Source organism: Oncorhynchus masou, unplaced genomic scaffold (genome assembly GCF_036934945.1).
Source record: "Oncorhynchus masou masou isolate Uvic2021 unplaced genomic scaffold, UVic_Omas_1.1 unplaced_scaffold_4437, whole genome shotgun sequence".
NCBI lineage: Eukaryota > Metazoa > Chordata > Actinopteri > Salmoniformes > Salmonidae > Oncorhynchus > Oncorhynchus masou.
Window position 1 is genome coordinate 1 of NW_027010830.1, and position 22,221 is coordinate 22,221.

Below are 22,221 nucleotides of genomic sequence, written 5' to 3' on the forward strand. Positions count from 1 at the left end.
CCTGGGTTAGGGTCTAGTCTCTCCCTGGGCTTAGGGTCTAGTCTCTCCCTGGGCTAGGGTCTAGTCTCTCCCTGGATTAGGGTCTAGTCTCTCCCTGGGTTAGGGTCTAGTCTCTCCCTGGGTTAGGGTCTAGTCTCTCCCTGGATTAGGGTCTAGTCTCTCCCTGGGTTAGGGTCTAGTCTCTCCCTGGATTAGGGTCTAGTCTCTCCCTGGATTAGGGTCTAGTCTCTCCCTGGGTTAGGGTCTAGTCTCTCCCTGGGTTAGGGTCTAGTCTCTCCCTGGGCTAGGGTCTAGTCTCTCCCTGGATTAGGGTCTAGTCTCTCCCTGGATTAGGGTCTAGTCTCTCCTGGGTTAGGGTCTAGTCTCTCCCTGGATTAGGGTCTAGTCTCTCCCTGGGTTAGGGTCTAGTCTCTCCCTGGATTAGGGTCTAGTCTCTCCCTGGATTAGGGTCCTCGAATGCCAGGTAAAGGATGCACTGATGCACCATGTCAGCCCACATCACCGTTGTTCTCTCTGCCCTGAATCAATCAACCAGCTCTCCTTCCAGCCTACTTCAGCTCTGTCTCTATATCAGTCTCTGTCTGAAGGCCTTGTGTTACAGTAGTCTATTACACAACAATATCATCTAAACTAGTTCATTGTCTGTTGTTTGTTTTAAGTAAAAGTGGGTGTTTCTGTCCGTCACTCCCAACAGGGGCTAGGGGTGGGTGGGGGGCATGGGGTTATCCCAGCCCATGAGCGAGGCCCTGGGGGTGGGTGGGGGGGCATGGGGTTAGCCCAGCCCAGGAGCGAGGCCCTGGGTGTGGGGGGGCTGGGGGATCTGGGTGAGGCGGTTCAGATGGTGCTCTTGGAGAAGGACACGCGGAGGTGATGGTTCTCTCCCAGGTCGTGGTTGTGGAGGTCGATCAGGGCCTGGATGGCCTCCTCCACTGAACCCAACTGGATCAGAGCCATCTTACGGTCCTTCCTGAGACAGACACAGATGGACAAACAGTAATCAATTACACTTTATTGATCCGCAAAGAGATGTTCATTCCAGATCATGAGTATGTCCCGAGATCACTATTCTGAATGTTCCCTTGGCTCTGAATGACACATTTTTAGCTTGAGTCTGTCAAATCTGCCTTTGGAAAAACATATTAGGGTGTGGAACAATCCTATTGAACTGATAGATCAATACAGGTTAAATAAATAAATACAAATATATTTCTCTAAGTGGAGCAATTCCCATCTAGTGTCTTATAACGGACCTACACCAAGGTCACCAGATAGTCAAAAGAGAGTCACCAGAGAGTCACCAGAGAGTCACCAGAGTCACCAGAGAGTCACCAGAGAGTCACCAGAGAGTCACCAGGGAGCCACCAGAGAGTCACCAGACAGTCACCAGAGAGTCACCAGAGTCACCAGAGAGTCACCAGAGAGTCACCAGAGAGTCACCAGGGAGCCACCAGAGAGTCACCAGACAGTCACCAGAGAGTCACCAGGGAGCCACCAGAGAGTCACCAGAGAGTCACCAGAGAGTCACCAGAGAGTCACCAGAGTCACCAGAGAGTCACCAGAGAGTCACCAGAGAGCCACCAGAGTCACCAGAGTCACCAGAGAGTCACCAGAGAGCCACCAGAGAGTCACCAGAGAGTCAGAGAGCCACCAGAGAGTCACCAGAGAGCCACCAGAGTCACCAGAGTCACCAGAGAGTCACCAGAGAGTCACCAGAGAGCCACCAGAGAGCCACCAGAGAGTCACCAGAGAGTCAGAGAGCCACCAGAGAGTCACCAGAGAGTCACCAGAGAGTCACCAGAGAGCCACCAGAGAGCCACCAGAGAGTCACCAGAGAGTCACCAGAGTCACCAGAGAGTCACCAGAGAGTCACCAGAGAGCCACCAGAGTCACCAGAGTCACCAGAGAGCCACCAGAGAGTCGCCAGAGAGTCACCAGAGAGCCACCAGAGAGCCACCAGAGAGTCACCAGAGAGTCAGAGAGCCACCAGAGAGTCACCAGAGAGTCACCAGAGAGTCACCAGAGAGCCACCAGAGAGCCACCAGAGAGTCACCAGAGAGTCACCAGAGTCAGAGAGTCACCAGAGAGCCACCAGAGAGTCACCAGAGTCACCAGAGAGTCACCAGAGAGTCAGAGAGTCACCAGAGAGTCAGAGAGTCACCAGAGAGCCACCAGAGAGCCACCAGAGAGTCACCAGAGTCACCAGAGAGTCACCAGAGAGTCACCAGAGTCAGAGTCACCAGAGAGCCACCAGAGAGCCACCAGAGAGTCACCAGAGAGTCACCAGAGTCACCAGAGAGCCACCAGAGAGTCACCAGAGTCACCAGAGAGTCACCAGAGAGTCACCAGAGAGTCAGAGAGTCACCAGAGAGTCACCAGAGAGTCACCAGAGAGTCACCAGAGAGCCCTATATCGACATAACCTGAAAGGCCGCTCAGCAAGGAAGAAACCACAAAAAGCCAGACTACGGTTTGCAACTGCACATGGGGACAAAGATTGTACTTTTTGGAGAAATGTCCTCTGGTCTGATGAAACAAAATAGAACTGTTTGGCCAAAATGACCATCGTTATGTTTGGAGGAAAAAGGGGAGGCTTGCAAGCCGAAGAACAACATCCCAACCGTGAAGCACAGGGGTGGCATCATCATGTTGTAGGGTGCTTTGCTGCAGGAGGGACTGGTGCATTTCACAAAATAGATGGCATCATGAGGCAAGAAAATTTTCTGGATATATTGATGCAACATCTCAAGACATCAGTCAGGAAGTTAAAGCTTGGTCGCAAATGGGTCTTCCAAATGGACAATGACCCATAGCATACTCCCAAAGTTGTGGCAAAATGGCTTAAGGACAACAAAGTCAAGGTATTGGAGTGGCCATCACAAAGCCCTGACCTCAATCCTATAGAAAATTTGGGGGCAGAACTGAAAAAGCGTGTGACTCAGTTACAACAACTCAGTTAGGAGGAATAGGCCAAAATTCACCCATCTTATTGTGGAAGCTTGTGGAAGGCAACCCAAACGTTTGACCCAAGTTAAACAATTTAAAGGCAATGCTACCAAATACTAAATGAGTGTATGTAAACTTCTGACCCACTGGGAATGTGATGAAAGAAATAAAAGCTGAAATAAATCATTCTCTCTACTATTATTCTGACATTTCACATTCTTAAAATAAAGTGATCCTAACTGACCTAAGACAAGATCATTTTTTACTAATCTATATAGAATTGTTTTAAGAAGGTCATACCAAGGATAATTTAGCTATTTGACTTTTAAGACCCCTTGAAGTATTAAAAATAAAAAATAAACTAATTCCTTACATTTTTTTCAACTGTTACCACGGGACCTTTAGACAAGGCCTGTGGGGCCTGTGAGGTCTGTGAGACCTGTGAGGCCTGTGGGACCTGTGAGGCCTGTGGGACCTGTGGGACCTGTGAGGCCTGTGGGACCTGTGGGACCTGTGGGACCTGTGAGGCCTGTGGGACCTGTGGGACCTGTGAGGCCTGTGGGACCTGTGGGACCTGTGAGGCCTGTGGGACCTGTGGGACCTGTGGGACCTGTGGGGCCTGTGGGACCTGTGAGGCCTGTGGGACCTGTGAGGCCGGTGGAGGCCTCGTGGGACCTGTGAGACCTGTGAGGCCTGTGAGGTCTGTGAGACCTGTGAGGCTCAGGGCCAGTGGGGCCTGTGGGACCTGTGGGGCCTGTGAGGCCTGTGGGACCTGTGGGCGTCCTAGAGCAAAACAATAGACGTACGATATGTTCCTGAGAGTCTCACCTCCACATAGGGGACATAACAGGGCTCCAACTCTTGTTGCCTTTCATCGGCAGATGCAGTGGATTGAGATTCATCCAATGCACAAAACAAGAAGATATCTCTTTCTTTAACTAACATATTTTTATGGGGATTTTATTATGCTACTTAAATTTCCGCGGGAGAGCGGACATCAACTCTTGGGGGTTAAAAGGTCATTTTGCGTTTGAGTCAACGCTCAAGTTTCAAGTTTTGGTTTAGCCGGGGTAGCCGACAGTGGGAATAAATTTGTTCTTAACTGACTTGCCTAGTTAAATAAAAGTTCAATTAAAAACTACAAGGTGATCTCTGTGAACATCAGGGAAACTGTCAAGTAGAGGCCTCTGTTGGAGCAGTGAAAGGTTTCTGTTTGAATCGCGGCCGAGTCGGATCCCATGTGTGTTGCTGAAGCATTGAGGAAGTCAAGTGTCAGAAGAGGAACCATTGAAGAACTTAAGGCCTTGACTGTGTATCCAGTCCCAGCAAACAGCTCCTTCAGGATGTCGTCTGTTATAGATGGACTGTCGGTGGAGAGGAGGACGAAAACAAAGGAACAGTGTTGAGAGGGGGGAGGGCTTTTTACCTCTCACTGCTTCTTCAACTGGTGATACCTGGTAGTAGCATACTGTAGACATATAGCTGTCATACTGAGTATACTGCAGGAGTACAGCCTCTATAGTATACTGCAGGAGTACAGCCTCCCTATAGTATACTGCAGGAGTACAGCCTCTATAGTATACTGCAGGAGTACAGCCCCCTCTACAGTATACTGCAGGATTACAGCCTCTATAGTATACTGCAGGAGAACAGCCTCTATAGTATACTGCAGGAGTACAGCCTCTACAGTATACTGCAGGAGTACAGCCTCTATAGTATACTGCAGGAGTACAGCCTCTACAGTATACTGCAGGAGTACAGCCTCTATAGTATACTGCAGGAGTACAGCCTCTATAGTATACTGCATGAGTACAGCCTCTACAGTATACTGCAGAGTACAGCCTCTATAGTATACTGTAGACATATAGCTGCCATACTGAGTATACTGCAGGAGTACAGCCTCTATAGTATACTGCAGGAGTACAGTCTCTACAGTATACTGCAGGAGTACAGCCTCTATAGTATACTGCAGGAGTACAGCCTCTATAGTATACTGCAGGAGTACAGCCTCTATAGTATACTGTAGACATATAGCTGCCATACTGAGGATACTGCAGGAGTACAGCCTCTACAGTATACTGCAGGAGTACAGCCTCTATAGTATACTGTAGACATATAGCTGCCATACTGAGGATACTGCAGGAGTGCCTCTACAGTATACTGCAGGAGTACAGCCTCTATAGTATACTGTAGACATATAGCTGCCATACTGGAGGATACTGCAGGAGTACAGCCTCTATAGTATACTGCAGGAGTACAGCCTCTATAGTATACTGCAGGAGTACAGCCTCTATAGTATACTGCAGGAGTACAGCCTCTATAGTATACTGTAGACATATAGCTGCCATACTGAGGATACTGCAGGAGTATAGCCTCACAGTATACTGCAGGAGTACAGCCTCTATAGTATACTGCAGGAGTACAGCCTCTACTGAGTATACTGCAGGACATATAGCTGCCATACTGAGGATACTGCAGGAGTACAGCCTCTACAGTATACTGCAGGAGTACAGCCTCTATAGTATACTGCAGGAGTACAGCCTCTATAGTATACTGCAGGAGTACAGCCTCTATAGTATACTGCAGGAGTACAGCCTCTATAGTATACTGTAGACATATAGCTGCCATACTGAGGATACTGCAGGAGTACAGCCTCTATAGTATACTGCAGGAGTACAGCCTCTATAGTATACTGCAGGAGTACAGCCTCTATAGTATACTGCAGGAGTACAGCCTCTATAGTATACTGCAGGAGTACAGCCTCTATAGTATACTGCAGGAGTACAGTCTCTATAGTATACTGCAGGAGTACAGCCTCTATAGTATACTGCAGGAGTACAGCCTCTATAGTATACTGTAGACATATAGCTGCCATACTGAGTATACTGCAGGAGTACAGCCTCTATAGCATACTGTAGACATATAGCTGCCATACTGAGGATACTGCAGGAGTACGGCCTCTACAGTATACTGCAGGAGTACAGTCTCTATAGTATACTGTAGACATATAGCTGCCATACTGAGTATACTGCAGAATTACAGCCTCTATAGTATACTGTAGACATATAGCTGCCATACTGAGGATACTGCAGGAGTACAGCCTCTATAGTATACTGCAGGAGTACAGTCTCTATAGTATACTGCAGGAGTACAGTCTCTATAGTATACTGCAGGGGAGTACAGCCTCTACAGTATACTGCAGGAGTACAGCCTCTATAGTATACTGTAGACATATAGCTGCCATACTGAGGATACTGCAGGAGTACAGCCTCTATAGCATACTGTAGACATATAGCTGCCATACTGAGGATACTGCAGGAGTACAGCCTCTACAGTATACTGCAGGAGTACAGCCTCTATAGTATACTGTAGACATATAGCTGCCATACTGAGTATACTGCAGGAGTACAGCCTCTATAGTATACTGCAGGAGTACAGTCTCTATAGTATACTGCAGGAGTACAGCCTCCTATAGTATACTGTAGACATATAGCTGTCATACTGAGGATACTGCAGGAGTACAGCCTCTATAGTATACTGCAGGAGTACAGCCTCTATAGTATACTGCAGGAGTACAGCCTCTATAGTATACTGCAGGAGTACAGCCTCTATAGTATACTGCAGGAGTACAGCCTCTATAGTATACTGTAGACATATAGCTGCCATACTGAGGATACTGCAGGAGTACAGCCTCTATAGTATACTGCAGGAGTACAGCCTCTATAGTATACTGTAGACATATAGCTGCCATACTGAGGATACTGCAGGAGTACAGCCTCTACAGTATACTGCAGGAGTACAGCCTCTATAGTATACTGCAGGAGTACAGCCTCTATAGTATACTGCAGGAGTACAGCCTCTATAGTATACTGCAGGAGTACAGCCTCTATAGTATACTGTAGACATATAACTGCCATAGAGGATACTGCGGGAGTACAGCCTCTATAGTATACTGCAGGAGTACAGCCTCTATAGTATACTGTAGACATATAGCTGCCATACTGAGTATACTGCAGGAGTACAGCCTCTATAGTATACTGCAGGAGTACAGCCTCTATAGTATACTGCAGGAGTACAGCCTCTATAGTATACTGCAGGAGTACAGCCTCTATAGTATACTGCAGGAGTACAGCCTCTATAGTATACTGCAGGAGTACAGCCTCTACAGTATACTGCAGGAGTACAGCCTCTATAGTATAATGTAGACATATAGCTGTCATACTGAGTATACTGCAGGAGTACAGTCTCTATAGTATACTGCAGGAGTACAGCCTCTATAGTATACTGTAGACATATAGCTGCCATACTGAGGATACTGCAGGAGTATAGCCTCTACAGTATACTGCAGGAGTACAGCCTCTATAGTATACTGCAGGAGTACAGCCTCTATAGTATACTGTAGACATATAGCTGCCATACTGAGGATACTGCAGGAGTATAGCCTCTACAGTATACTGCAGGAGTACAGCCTCTATAGTATACTGCAGGAGTACAGCCTCTATAGTATACTGTAGACATATAGCTGCCATACTGAGGATACTGCAGGAGTATAGCCTCTACAGTATACTGCAGGAGTACAGCCTCTATAGTATACTGCAGGAGTAGAGCCTCTATAGTATACTGTAGACATATAGCTGCCATACTGAGGATACTGCAGGAGTATAGCCTCTATAGTATACTGCAGGAGTACAGCCTCTATAGTATACTGCAGGAGTACAGCCTCTACAGTATACTGCAGGAGTACAGCTAAAGGGGAACTTTCTTGTGACAGACATTATCATACATATTCACTTGTTCAGATTTAAACACATCCATCCCCAGAAGTAAACAGAATAGATAACTAGTGTTGAGGAGGGAGGTGTAGTTGGAGAGGGGAGGAGGGAGGTATAGTTGGAGAGGGGGAGGAGGGAGGTGTAGTTAGAGAGGGGGAGGAGGGAGGTGTAGTAGGGGAGGAGGGAGGAAGGAGGTGTAGTTGGGGAGGAGGGAGGTATAGTTGGAGAGGGGGCGGAAGGAGCTATAGTTGGAGAGGGGGAGGAGGGAGGTATAGTTGGAGAGGGGGAGGGAGGTATAGTTGGAGAGAGGGGGAGGGAGATATAGTTGGAGAGGGGGAGGGAGGTATAGTTGGAGAGAGGGGGAGGGAGATATAGTTGGAGAGGGGGAGGAGGGAGGTATAGTTGGAGAGGGGGAGGGAGGTATAGTTGGAGAGGGGAGGAGGGAGGTACAGTTTGAGAGGAGGAAGGTGTAGTTGGAGGGAGGGAGGTGTAGTTGGAGAGGGGGAGGAGGGAGGTATAGTTGGAGAGGGGGAGGAGGGAGGTGTAGTTGGAGAGAGGGGGGAGGGAGATATAGTTGGAGAGGGGGAGGAGGGAGGTATAGTTGGAGAGGGGGAGGAGGGAGGTGTAGTTGGAGAGGGGGAGGAGGGAGGTGTAGTTGGGGAGGAGGGAGGTATAGTTGGAGAGGGGGCGGAAGGAGCTATAGTTGGAGAGGGAGAGGAGGGAGGTGTAGCTGGAGAGAGGGAGGAGGGAGATATAGTTGGAGAGGGGGAGGAGGGAGGTATAGTTGTAGAGGGGGAGGAGGGAGGTATAGTTGGAGAGGGGGAGGAGGGAGGTACAGTTTGAGAGGAGGAAGGTGTAGTTGGAGGGAGGGAGGTGTAGTTGGAGAGGGGGAGGAGGGAGGTATAGTTGGAGAGGGGGAGGAGGGAGGTACAGTTAGAGATGAGGAAGGTGTAGTTGGAGGGAGGGAGGTATAGTTGGAGAGGGGGAGGTATAGTGAATCTCACGGGATGTTGGATAGATGGAGGGTGGCAGAGGGAGGAGGGAGGTATAGTGAATCTCACGGGATGTTGGATAGATGGAGGGTGGCAGAGGGAGGAGGGAGGTATAGTGAATCTCACGGGATGTTGGATAGATGGAGGGTGGCAGAGGGAGGAGGGAGGTATAGTGAATCTCACAGGATGTTGGATAGATGGAGGGTGGCAGAGGGAGGAGGGAGGTATAGTGAATCTCACGGGATGTTGGATAGATGGAGGGTGGCAGAGGGAGGAGGGAGGTAAAGTGAATCTCACGGGATGTTGGATAGATGGAGGGTGGCAGAGGGAGGAGGGAGGTAAAGTGAATCTCACGGGATGTTGGATAGATGGAGGGTGGCAGAGGGAGGAGGGAGGTATAGTGAATCTCACGGGATGTTGGATAGATGGAGGGTGGCAGAGGGAGGAGGGAGGTATAGTGAATCTCACGGGATGTTGGATAGATGGAGGGTGGCAGAGGGAGGAGGGAGGTAAAGTGAATCTCACGGGATGTTGGATAGATGGAGGGTGGCAGAGGGAGGAGGGAGGTATAGTGAATCTCACGGGATGTTGGATAGATGGAGGGTGACAGAGGGAGGAGGGAGGTATAGTGAATCTCACGGGATGTTGGATAGATGGAGGGTGGCAGAGGGAGGAGGGAGGTATAGTGAATCTCACGGGATGTTGGATAGATGGAGGGTGGCAGAGGGAGGAGGGAGGTATAGTGAATCTCACGGGATGTTGGATAGATGGAGGGTGGCAGAGGGAGGAGGGAGGTATAGTGAATCTCACGGGATGTTGGATAGATGGAGGGTGGCAGAGGGAGGAGGGAGGTATAGTGAATCTCACGGGATGTTGGATAGATGGAGGGTGGCAGAGGGAGGAGGGAGGTATAGTGAATCTCACGGGATGTTGGATAGATGGAGGGTGGCAGAGGGAGGAGGGAGGTATAGTGAATCTCACGGGATGTTGGATAGATGGAGGGTGGCAGAGGGAGGAGGGAGGTATAGTGAATCTCACGGGATGTTGGATAGATGGAGGGTGGCAGAGGGAGGAGGGAGGTATAGTGAATCTCACGGGATGTTGGATAGATGGAGGGTGGCAGAGGGAGGAGGGAGGTATAGTGAATCTCACGGGATGTTGGATAGATGGAGGGTGGCAGAGGGAGGAGGGAGGTATAGTGAATCTCACGGGATGTTGGATAGATGGAGGGTGGCAGAGGGAGGAGGGAGGTATAGTGAATCTCACGGGATGTTGGATAGATGGAGGGTGGCAGAGGGAGGGAAGATGTTCTGAAAGTTCTTGGATCCAGGCTTCTTGAAGCGGTGTAGCGGGGAGCCGCTGAAGTCTTTAGTGAGGCCCTGGTCTTCCTGTCCCTCCCTGGGCAGCTGGACCGTCTGGTGCTTAGAGATGGTCACTCTGATCACCTTGCCGTGCAGCCGCTGACCGTTCAGGTGGGACATTGCTGGGGGAGACGAAGAGAGTCAGACACAGTACAGCCTGACAGACATAAATAATTATAATAAAATAATAATATATTTGATTTGGCGGACACCTTTTAAAAAAAAATGTAAGATTTTATTTTACCCCTTTTTCTCCCCAATTTCGAGGTGTCCAATTGTTTTAGTAGCCACTATCTTGTCTCATCGCTACAACTCCCGTAGGGGCTCGGGAGAGACGAAGGTTGAGAAAGTCATCGTCCTCCGATACACAACCCAACCAAGCCGCACTGCTTCTTAACACAGAGCGCATCAACCCGGAAGCCAACACCTGTGTCGGGCTGCAGTGCACCTGGCAACCTTGAGGTTGGCGCACTGCGGCCCGCCACAGGAGTCGCTGGTGCGCGATGAGACAAGGACATCCCTACCGGTAAACCCTCCCCTAACCCGGACGGCAGCTAGACCAAATGTACTTTCGCCCCACAGACCTCCAGTCGCGGCTGGTTACGACAGAGTCTCTGGTGGCACAGCTGGCGCTGCAGTACAACGCCCTTGAGCACTGCGCCACCCGGGAGGCCGGCGGACACCTTTCAGGGCACTCAAGGACATCTGACATTAACAGGAGGCCTAAATAAAAGCCAGTGTAGTACATAATATAATTACATCAACTGTAATACATAATATAGTTAAATCAACTGTAATACATAATATAGTTAAATCAACTGTAATACATAATATAGTTAAATCAACTGTAATACATAATATAGTTAAATCAACTGTAATACATAATATAGTTAAATCAACTGTAATACATAATAATATAGTAATACATAATATAATCAACTGTAATACATAATATAGTTAAATCAACTGTAATACATAATATAGTTAAATCAACTGAAATACATAATATAGTTAAATCAACTGTAATATTACATAATATAGTTAAATCAACTGTAATACATAATATAGTTAAATCAACTGTAATACATAATATAGTTTAATCAACTGTAATACATAATATAGTTAAATCAACTGTAATACATAATATAGTTAAATCAACTGTAATACATAATATAGTTTCATCAACTGTAATACATAATATAGTTAAATCAACTGTAATACATAATATAGTTAAATCAACTGTAATACATAATATAGTTTAATCAACTGTAATACATAATATAGTTTCATCAACTGTAATACATAATATAGTTAAATCAACTGTAATACATAATATAGTTTAATCAACTGTAATACATAATATAGTTTTAACTGTAATACATAATATAGTTAAATCAACTGTAATACATAATATAGTTAAATCAACTGTAATACATAATATAGTTAAATCAACTGTAATACATAATATAGTTAAATCAACTGTAATACATAATATAGTTAAATCAACTGTAATACATAATATAGTTAAATCAACTGTAATACATAATATAGTTTAATCAACTGTAATACATAATATAGTTAACTGTAATACATAATATAGTTAAATCAACTGTAATACATAATATAGTTAAATCAACTGTAATACATAATATAGTTAACTGTAATACATAATATAGTTAAATCAACTGTAATACATAATATAGTTAAATCAACTGTAATACATAATGTAGTTAAATCAAGTCCATGAATCAAAGTAACATTTGAAATGAAAGGACCAGACGAAACAGAATGGATAAAACCAGGAGGATATGGACCCGGTTTAGGGTTTTCAGGGTTATTTTTTGAATAGAGTTTTTATTTTCAGTTAATAACAAATTCTTATTTACATTGACGGCCTACCCCAGCCTACCTCGGACGACGCTGGGTAAATTGTGCACTGCCCTATGGGACACCCAATCACAGCCAGATGTGATGCAGCCTGGATTCAAACCAGGGACTGCAGTGATGCCTCTTGCATTGAGATGCAGTGTCTTAGACCACTGCACACTCAGGGTAAGGGTAAAGGGTTTAGGGTAAAGGATAAGGTTTAGGGTTTAGGGTGAGGGTTTAAGGTCTGGGTAAAGGTAAGGGTTTAGGGTAAGGGTTTAGGGTAAAGGATAGGGTTTAAGGTAAGGGTTTAGGGTAAGGTTTAGGATATGGGTAAGGGTTTAGAGTAAGAGTTTAGGATATAGGGTAAGGGTTTAGGGTAAGAGTTTAGGATAGGGTAAAGGATAGGGTTTAGGGTAAAGGATAAGGGTTTAGGATATAGACCACTGGTAAGGGTTTAGAGTAAGGGTTTAAGGTAAAGGATAAGGGTTTAGGGTCTTAGACCACTGTGCCACTCAGGGTAAGTTAGGTTTAGGGTTTAGGGTTAAGGGTAAGGTTTTAGGGTAAGGGTTTAGGGAAGGGTTTATGGTCAGGATAAGGGTTTAGGGTAAAGGGTTTAGTGTAAAGGTTTTGTAAGGGTAAAGTAAAGTTTAGTGATAGGTTTAGGGTAAGGGTTTAGAGTAAGGGTTTAAGGTTTAGGGAAGGGTTTAGGGAAGGTTTTAGGGTAAAGGGTTTAGGGTAAGAGTTTAGGATTTAGGGTAAAGGGTTTAGGGTAAGGGTTTAAGGGTAAAAGGTTTTAGGGTAAGGGTTTAGGGTAAGGGTTTAGACCACTTTAGCCACTCAGGGTTTGGGAGGTAAGGGTTTAGGGAATTTGTTAAGTCGCTCTGGTAAAAGAGCGTTTAGGGTAATGGTTAAATGTAGGGTTAAATGTAAAGGGGTTTAGGGTTATGGTTTAGGGTAAGGTTTTAGGGTAAAGGGTTTAGGGTAAGGGTTTATGGTAAAGGGTAAGGGTTTAGGGTAAGGGTTTAGTGTTTAGGGTAAAGGTTTAGGGTAAAAGGGTTTAGTGTAAGGGTAAAGGTTTAGGGTAAAGGGTTTAGGGTAAGGGTTTAGGGTAAGGGTTTAGGGTAAGGGTTTTTAGGGAAGGGTTTAGGGTTAGGGTTTAGGGTAAGGGTTTAGGGTAAAGGGTTTATGGTTTAGGGTAAGGGTTTAGGGTAAAGGGTTTGCGGTAAAGGGTTTAGGGTAAAGGGTTTAGGGTAAAGGGTTTATGGTTTAAAGGGTTTAGGGTAAAGGGTAAGGGTTTAGGGTAAGGGTTTATGGTAGGGAAGGGTTTATGGTAAGGGTTTTAGGTAAAAGGTTAAGGGTTTAGTAATGGTAATGGTTTAGGGTAAGGGTTTAGGGTAATGGTTTAGGGTAATGGTTTAGGGTAAAGGATTTATGCCTCAAGACTACCTAACATGATGACTCCTTGCTGTCCCCAGTCCACCTGACCGTGCTGCTGCTCAGTTTCAACTGTTCTGCCATATTATTATTCGACCATGCTGGACATTTATGAACATTTGAACATCTTGGCCATGTTCTGTTAATGTTAATGTTAAAATCTCCACCCGGCACAGCCAGAAGAGGACTGGACACCCCACATAGCCTGGTTCCTCTCTAGGTTTCTTCCTAGGTTTTGGCCTTTCTAGGGAGTTTTCCTAACCACCGTGCTTCTACACCTGCATTGCTTGCTGTTTGGGGTTTTAGGCTGGGTTTCTGTACAGCACTTTGAGATATCAGCTGATGTACGAAGGGCTATATAAATAAATTTGATTTGATTTGATTGATTTGAGTTTAGGGTACGGGTTTTAGGAGTAAGGGGGTTTAGGTAGCGTAAGGGCAAAAGGTTGGGGGACACATAGGAATGCATGGAGGTGGTTGAATGAGATGACTGTTGTCACATGTTGCATGTGTGAAGGGAGAGCATTCCATCCTGGGTGCAGAGCAACTGAAGACCAGGAGGCAGAATGTGAGGGAGACAAGGAGCTCAGCAGAGGGAGAGGGAGGGGCCATAGGCTTGAAGAAGGTCAGAGAGCTAGGTGGTTGTCAGGTTGTGGAGGGCTTTGTCGGTAAGGAGGAGGGCATTGAAGTTAATACAGGATTGCACAGGGAGCCAGTGGTTGGTGTGATGTTAGGATCTGTTCTCTCAGCATTGAGTAGGATCTGTTCTCTCAGTGTTAAAACAGGATCTGTTCTGTCCTCTCAGTATAACAGTGGGATCTGTTGTATCAGTATAACAGTGGGATCTGTTCTGTTCTCTCAGTATAACAGTGGGATCTGATCTGTTGTATCAGTATAACAGTGGGATCTGTCCTCTCAGTATAACAGGGATCTGATCTGTTCTCTCAGTATAACAGTGGGATCTGATCTGTTCTCTCAGTATAACAGTGGGATCTGATCTGTTGTCTCAGTATAACAGTGGGATCTGATCTATTGTCTCAGTATAACAGTGGAATCTGATCTGTGCTCTCAGTATAACAGTGGGATCTGATCTGTGCTCTCAGTATAACAGTGGGATCTGATCTGTTGTCTCCAGTATAACAGTGGGATCTGTTCTGTTGTATCAGTATAACAGTGGGATCTGATCTGTTCTCTCAGTATAACAGTGGGATCTGATCTGTTCTCTCCCAGTATAACAGTGGGATCTGATCTGTCCTCTCAGTACAACAGTGGATCTGATCTATTTGTATCAGTATAACAGTGATCTGATCTGTTCTCTCCAGTATAACAGGGATCTGATCTGTTCTCTCAGTATAACAGTGGGATCTGATGTCCTCTCAATACAACAGTGGGATCTGATCTGTTGTATCAGTATAACAGTGGGATCTGATCTGTTCTCTCAGTATAACAGTGGGATCTGATCTCTCAGTATAACAGTGGATCTGATCTGTCCTCTCAGTATAACAGTGGGATCTGATCTGTCCTCTCCAGTATAACAGTGGGATCTGATCTGTTGTATCAGTATAACAGTGGGATCTGATCTGTTGTCTCAAGTATAACAGTGGGATCTGATCTGTTCTCTCCAGTATAACAGTGGGATCTGATCTGTTGTATCAGTATAACAGTGGGATCTGATCTGTCCTCTCAGTATAACAGTGGGATCTGATCTGTTCTCTCAGTATAACAGTGGGATCTGATCTGTTGTATCAGTATAACAGTGGGATCTGATCTGTTGTCTCAGTATAACAGTGGGATCTGATCTGTTGTATCAGTATAACAGTGGGATCTGATCTGTTCTCTCCCAGTATAACAGTGGGATCTGATCTGTCCTCTCAGTATAACAGTGGGATCTGATCTGTCCTCTCAGTATAACAGTGGGATCTGATCTGTTCTCTCAGTATAACAGTGGGATCTGATCTGTCCTCTCAGTATAACAGTGGGATCTGATCTGTCCTCTCCAGTATAACAGTGGGATCTGATCTGTTGTATCAGTATAACAGTGGGATCTGATCTGTCCTCTCAGTATAACAGTGGGATCTGATCTGTTGTATCAGTATAACAGTGGGATCTGATCTGTCCTCTCAGTATAACAGTGGGATCTGTTTCTGTCCTCTCAGTATAACAGTGGATCTGATCTGTTGTATCAGTATAACAGTGGGATCTGTTCTGTCCTCTCAGTATAACAGTGGGATCTGATCTGTCCTCTCAGTATAACAGTGGGATCTGATCTGTCCTCTCAGTATAACAGTGGGATCTGTTCTGTCCTCTCAGTATAACAGTGGGATCTGTTCTGTTGTCTCAGTATAACAGTGGGATCTGATCTGTCCTCTCAGTATAACAGTGGGATCTGATCTGTCCTCTCAGTATAACAGTGGGATCTGATCTGTTGTATCAGTATAACAGTGGATCTGATCTGTCCTCTCAGTATAACAGTGGGATCTGATCTGTCCTCTCAGTATAACAGTGGGATCTGATCTGTGCTCTCAGTCATAACAGTGGGATCTGTTCTGTTGTCTCAGTATAACAGTGGGATCTGATCTGCTGTCTCAGTATAACAGTGATCTGATCTGTCCTCTCAGTATAACAGTGGGATCTGATCTGTCCTCTCAGTATAACAGTGGGATCTGATCTGTTGTCTCAGTATAACAGTGGGATCTGATCTGTCCTCTCAGTACAACAGTGGGATCTGATCTGTCCTCTCAGTATAACAGTGGGATCTGATCTGTCCTCTCAGTATAACAGTGGGATCTGTTCTGTTCAGTATCAGTGGGATCTGATCTGTTGTCTCAGTATAACAGGATCTGATCCGTGCTCTCCCAGTATAGCAGTGGGATCTGATCTATTTGTATCCCAGTATAGCAGTGGGATCTGATCTGTCCCTCTCAGTATAACAGTGGATCTGATCTGTCCTCTCCAGTATAGCAGGGATCTGGGATCTGATCTGTGCTCTCAGTATAACAGTGGGATCTGTCGTCCTCTCAGTACAACAGTGGGATCTGATCTGTCCTTCTCAGTATAACAGTGGATCTGATTCATGTCTCTCAGTAAGCAGTGGGATCTGATCTGCTGTCTCAGTATAACAGTGGGGATCTGATCTGTCCTCTCAGTATAGCAGTGGGATCTGATCTGTCCTCTCCCCAGTATTGCAACAGTGGGGATCTGATCTGTCCTCAGTATAACAGTGGATCTGATCTGTGTGCTCTCCAGTATAACAGTGGGATCTGTTCACCATTTGTCTCCAGTATAACGAGTGGATCAGTCTGTTGTCTCAGTATAGCAGTGGGATCTGATCTGTCCTCAGTATAACAGTGGGATCCACAGTCTGTCACTCTCTCAGTATAACAGTGGGATCTGTTCTGTCCTCTCAGTATAACAGTGGGATCTGATCTGTTGTATCAGTATAACAGTGGGATCTGTTCTGTCCTCTCAGTATAACAGTGGGATCTGATCTGTCCTCTCAGTATAACAGTGGGATCTGATCTGTCCTCTCAGTATAACAGTGGGATCTGATCTGTGCTCTCAGTATAACAGTGGGATCTGTTCTGTTGTCTCAGTATAACAGTGGGATCTGATCTGTCCTCTCAGTATAACAGTGGGATCTGATCTGTCCTCTCAGTATAACAGTGGGATCTGATCTGTCCTCTCAGTATAACAGTGGGATCTGATCTGTTGTATCAGTATAACAGTGGGATCTGATCTGTTGTCTCAGTATAACAGTGGGATCTGATCTGTCCTCTCAGTATAACAGTGGGATCTGATCTGTTGTATCAGTATAACAGTGGGATCTGATCTGTCCTCTCAGTATAACAGTGGGATCTGATCTGTCCTCTCAGTATAACAGTGGGATCTGATCTGTGCTCTCAGTATAACAGTGGGATCTGTTCTGTTGTCTCAGTATAACAGTGGGATCTGATCTGTTGTCTCAGTATAACAGTGGGATCTGATCTGTCCTCTCAGTATAACAGTGGGATCTGATCTGTCCTCTCAGTATAACAGTGGGATCTGATCTGTTGTCTCAGTATAACAGTGGGATCTGATCTGTCCTCTCAGTACAACAGTGGGATCTGATCTGTCCTCTCAGTATAACAGTGGGATCTGATCTGTGCTCTCAGTATAACAGTGGGATCTGTTCTGTTGTCTCAGTATAACAGTGGGATCTGATCTGTTGTCTCAGTATAACAGTGGGATCTGATCTGTCCTCTCAGTATAACAGTGGGATCTGATCTGTCCTCTCAGTATAACAGTGGGATCTGATCTGTTGTCTCAGTATAACAGTGGGATCTGATCTGTCCTCTCAGTACAACAGTGGGATCTGATCTGTCCTCTCAGTATAACAGTGGGATCTGATCTGTTGTCTCAGTATAACAGTGGGATCTGATCTGTTGTCTCAGTATAACAGTGGGATCTGATCTGTCCTCTCAGTATAACAGTGGGATCTGATCTGTTGTCTCAGTATAACAGTGGGATCTGATCTGTTGTCTCAGTATAACAGTGGGATCTGATCTGTTGTCTCAGTATAACAGTGGGATCTGATCTGTCCTCTCAGTATAACAGTGGGATCTGATCTGTCCTCTCAGTATAACAGTGGGATCTGATCTGTTGTCTCAGTATAACAGTGGGATCTGATCTGTTGTCTCAGTATAACAGTGGGATCTGATCTGTCCTCTCAGTATAACAGTGGGATCTGATCTGTCCTCTCAGTATAACAGTGGGATCTGTTCTGTTGTCTCAGTATAACAGTGGGATCTGATCTGTTGTATCAGTATAACAGTGGGATCTGATCTGTTCTCTCAGTATAACAGTGGGATCTGATCTGTTGTATCAGTATAACAGTGGGATCTGATCTGTTGTATCAGTATAACAGTGGGATCTGATCTGTTGTATCAGTATAACAGTGGGATCTGATCTGTCCTCTCAGTATAACAGTGGGATCTGATCTGTTGTATCAGTATAACAGTGGGATCTGATCTGTTGTATCAGTATAACAGTGGGATCTGTTCTGTCCTCTCAGTATAACAGTGGGATCTGATCTGTTGTATCAGTATAACAGTGGGATCTGTTCTGTCCTCTCAGTATAACAGTGGGATCTGATCTGTTGTATCAGTATAACAGTGGGATCTGATCTGTTGTATCAGTATAACAGTGGGATCTGATCTGTTGTATCAGTATAACAGTGGGATCTGATCTGTTGTATCAGTATAACAGTGGGATCTGATCTGTCCTCTCAGTATAACAGTGGGATCTGATCTGTTGTATCAGTATAACAGTGGGATCTGATCTGTTGTATCAGTATAACAGTGGGATCTGTTCTGTCCTCTCAGTATAACAGTGGGATCTGATCTGTTGTATCAGTATAACAGTGGGATCTGTTCAGTTCTCTCAGTATAACAGTGGGATCTGTTCAGTTTTCTCAGTATAACAGTGGGATCTGATCTGTTGTCTCAGTATAACAGTGGGATCTGTTCTGTCCTCTCAGTATAACAGTGGGATCTGTTCTGTCCTCTCAGTATAACAGTGGGATCTGATCTGTTCTCTCAGTATAACAGTGGGATCTGATCTGTCCTCTCAGTATAACAGTGGTATCTGATCTGTCCTCTCAGTATAACAGTGGGATCTGATCTGTTCTCTCAGTATAACAGTGGGATCTGATCTGTTGTATCAGTATAACAGTGGGATCTGATCTGTCCTCTCAGTATAACAGTGGGATCTGATCTGTCCTCTCAGTATAACAGTGGGATCTGATCTGTTGTATCAGTGTAACAGTGGGATCTGATCTGTTGTATCAGTATAACAGTGGGATCTGATCTGTTGTATCAGTATAACAGTGGGATCTGATCTGTCCTCTCAGTATAACAGTGGGATCTGATCTGTCCTCTCAGTATAACAGTGGGATCTGATCTGTTGTATCAGTATAACAGTGGGATCTGATCTGTTGTCTCAGTATAACAGTGGGATCTGATCTGTCCTCTCAGTATAACAGTGGGATCTGATCTGTTCTCTCAGTATAACAGTGGGATCTGATCTGTTGTCTCAGTATAACAGTGGGATCTGATCTGTTCTCTCAGTATAACAGTGGGATCTGATCTGTTGTATCAGTGTAACAGTGGGATCTGTTCTGTTGTCTCAGTATAACAGTGGGATCTGATCTGTTGTATCAGTATAACAGTGGGATCTGATCTGTCCTCTCAGTATAACAGTGGGATCTGATCTGTCCTCTCAGTATAACAGTGGGATCTGATCTGTTGTATCAGTATAACAGTGGGATCTGATCTGTTGTATCAGTATAACAGTGGGATCTGATCTGTTGTATCAGTATAACAGTGGGATCTGATCTGTTCTCTCAGTATAACAGTGGGATCTGATCTGTCCTCTCAGTATAACAGTGGGATCTGATCTGTCCTCTCAGTATAACAGTGGGATCTGATCTGTTGTATCAGTATAACAGTGGGATCTGATCTGTTGTATCAGTATAACAGTGGGATCTGATCTGTTGTATCAGTATAACAGTGGGATCTGATCTGTTCTCTCAGTATAACAGTGGGATCTGATCTGTCCTCTCAGTATAACAGTGGGATCTGATCTGTCCTCTCAGTGTAACAGTGGGATCTGATCTGTTGTATCAGTATAACAGTGGGATCTGATCCGTCCTCTCACCAAGCTGTGCCTGAGTAGCGTCGGCCATCTGGATTAAGGCATTCTCTTTCTTGTTGAACAGAATCTTGACCCGATGCACATCACCATAAACCCCTAGAGAGAGAGAGAAGGAGGGGAGGTATAGAACGAGAGAGTGGGAGGGACAAGAGGAGTGTGAAGTACATACATTATTTCAATACAATTCAAAAGGGGCTTTATTGGCATGGGAAAACAGATGTTTACATTGCCAAAGCAAGATTATTTCCCTTCATTGTATAATGCTGAGAGTTTACGGGGAGATAGAAGGATAGAGGGGTGTGAGATGACAAACAGATGTCAGTATCTAAACAGACAGGACAGGAAGTATACTTATCAGCCAATCACAGTTAGCATAAAAGGCACACTAACCACGGTAAGCCCCCCACACACACACAGCTATGCAGTGAATGACAACCTACCCCATTACTAAATGGCCTTACCAAATAGGATGAACAGTCCATGTGGTGATATGCTCTGCAGGGAGAAGAAAGAGGAAATCAGACAACTGGTCAAGTGAAGGTAATACTGGTGGTGTGGTGATACAGAAACCAACCAAGCATGTACCTTCCCTTTCCCTTGCATTATCATCACACACAGCCAGCCAGCAGGGCCCAACCAGCCAGCCAGCAGGGCCCAACCAGCCAGCCAGCAGGGCCCAACCAGCCAGCCAGCAGGGCCCAAACAGCCCGCCAGCAGGGCCCCGCCAGCAGCAGCAGCCCAGCCAGCCGGCCAGCAGCGGCCCAACCAGCCAGCCAGCAGCAGCAGCCCAACCAGCCAGCCAGCAGCGGCCCAACCAGCCAGCCAGCAGCAGCCCAACCAGCCAGCCAGCAGCAGCCCAACCAGCCAGCCAGTAGCAGCCCAACCAGCCAGGCAGTAGCAGCCCAACCAGCCAGCCAGTAGCAGCCCAACCAGCCAGCCAGTAGCAGCCCAACCAGCCAGCCAGTAGCAGCCCAACCAGCCAGCCAGTAGCAGCCCAACCAGCCAGCCAGTAGCAGCCCAACCAGCCAGCCAGTAGCAGCCCAACCAGCCAGCCAGCAGCGTCCTAGTCAGCCAGCCAGTAGCGGCCCAACCAGCCAGCAGGGCCCAGCCAGCCAGCCAGCAGCGTCCTAGTCAGCCAGCAGGGCCCAGCCAGCCAGCCAGCAGCGTCCCAACCAGCCAGCCAGTAGCAGCCCAACCAGCCAGCCAGTAGCAGCCCAACCAGCCAGCCAGCAGGGCCCAGCCAGCCAGCAGGTCCCAACCCTAATGCTGCTTATCTAGCTGGAGAATCAGATAAGACCCAGCTATTCACCACTACCCAGTCCCAAATCCAACCCTATTACCTAGTGTAGTGGGCCCTGGTGAAAAGTAGTGCACTGCATAGATAAAAGGGTGGGATTTGGGACACAACCCAGGTCGTGTCTTGTGACATCAACTGCTGCTGACACAGATAGAGAAAGCAGCTACTAACATGAAACTCTTCAATGATTGTAGCCCAGCAGAGAATCCAACATGATATTTACCAAGAAGTAGCCCTAAGTACCATTCCATTCTAACATCAACATTTAGTTATCTGGAAAGTGTCTCTTCTCACCAGGTCAGTAACATTTAGTTATATGGAAAGTGTCTCTTCTCACCAGGTGGTTCTATCAAGTCAACATTCATTGTAATGCCAAATGTTTAGCTTGACATTGAGCAATGGCGTTGGCAAGAGCACAAACAATAAAGAGGAGTTGAGGGGGTAACAGGTGGGCGGGGCGGGGGGGTCACTCACATCAGGGTTGAGGTTGGAGACAAGGAGAACGGCGTGAACAGCGATGGGGGCCATGCCATGTAGGGTCATCCGTCCCGAGACTGAGCCGGGCATGGCGAGGGGTCCCAGAGCACCGGTCATCGTGTGCATGGACAGACCTGGGGGCACGCACGATAGCAGGTCAAAGGGCGGGCCTACTAGAGGAGGGAGGAGGGCCCAGGGTCAGTATGAGGAGGGAGGAGAGACGGTAGGAGAGGGGAGGGGAGGGAGGAGGGCCTAGGTTCAGTATGAGAAGGGAGGAGAGACAGTAGGGAAGGGGAGGGAGAAGAGACGGTAGGAGAGGGAGGTGAGGAGGAGGGCCTAGGTTCAGTATGAGAAGGGAGGAGAGACAGTAGGGAAGGGGAGGGGGAG

At 46.4% G+C, this 22,221-nt stretch overlaps 1 protein-coding gene across 1 annotated transcript; it reads right to left on the reverse strand.

The window, feature by feature from the left end:
- Window positions 1–75: 75 nt before the first annotated feature.
- Window positions 76–22,020, reverse strand: LOC135535099 (polypyrimidine tract-binding protein 3-like). Its single transcript, XM_064961824.1, has 6 exons — window positions 21,832–22,020; window positions 20,522–20,555; window positions 20,064–20,156; window positions 9,973–10,189; window positions 4,228–4,306; window positions 76–963 (listed from the first exon to the last, which is right to left on the reverse strand). Exons 1-6 carry the CDS (start codon window positions 21,958–21,960, stop codon window positions 835–837), a joined length of 681 nt encoding a protein of 226 aa, XP_064817896.1. The 5' UTR covers window positions 21,961–22,020; the 3' UTR covers window positions 76–834.
- Window positions 22,021–22,221: the final 201 nt, after the last annotated feature.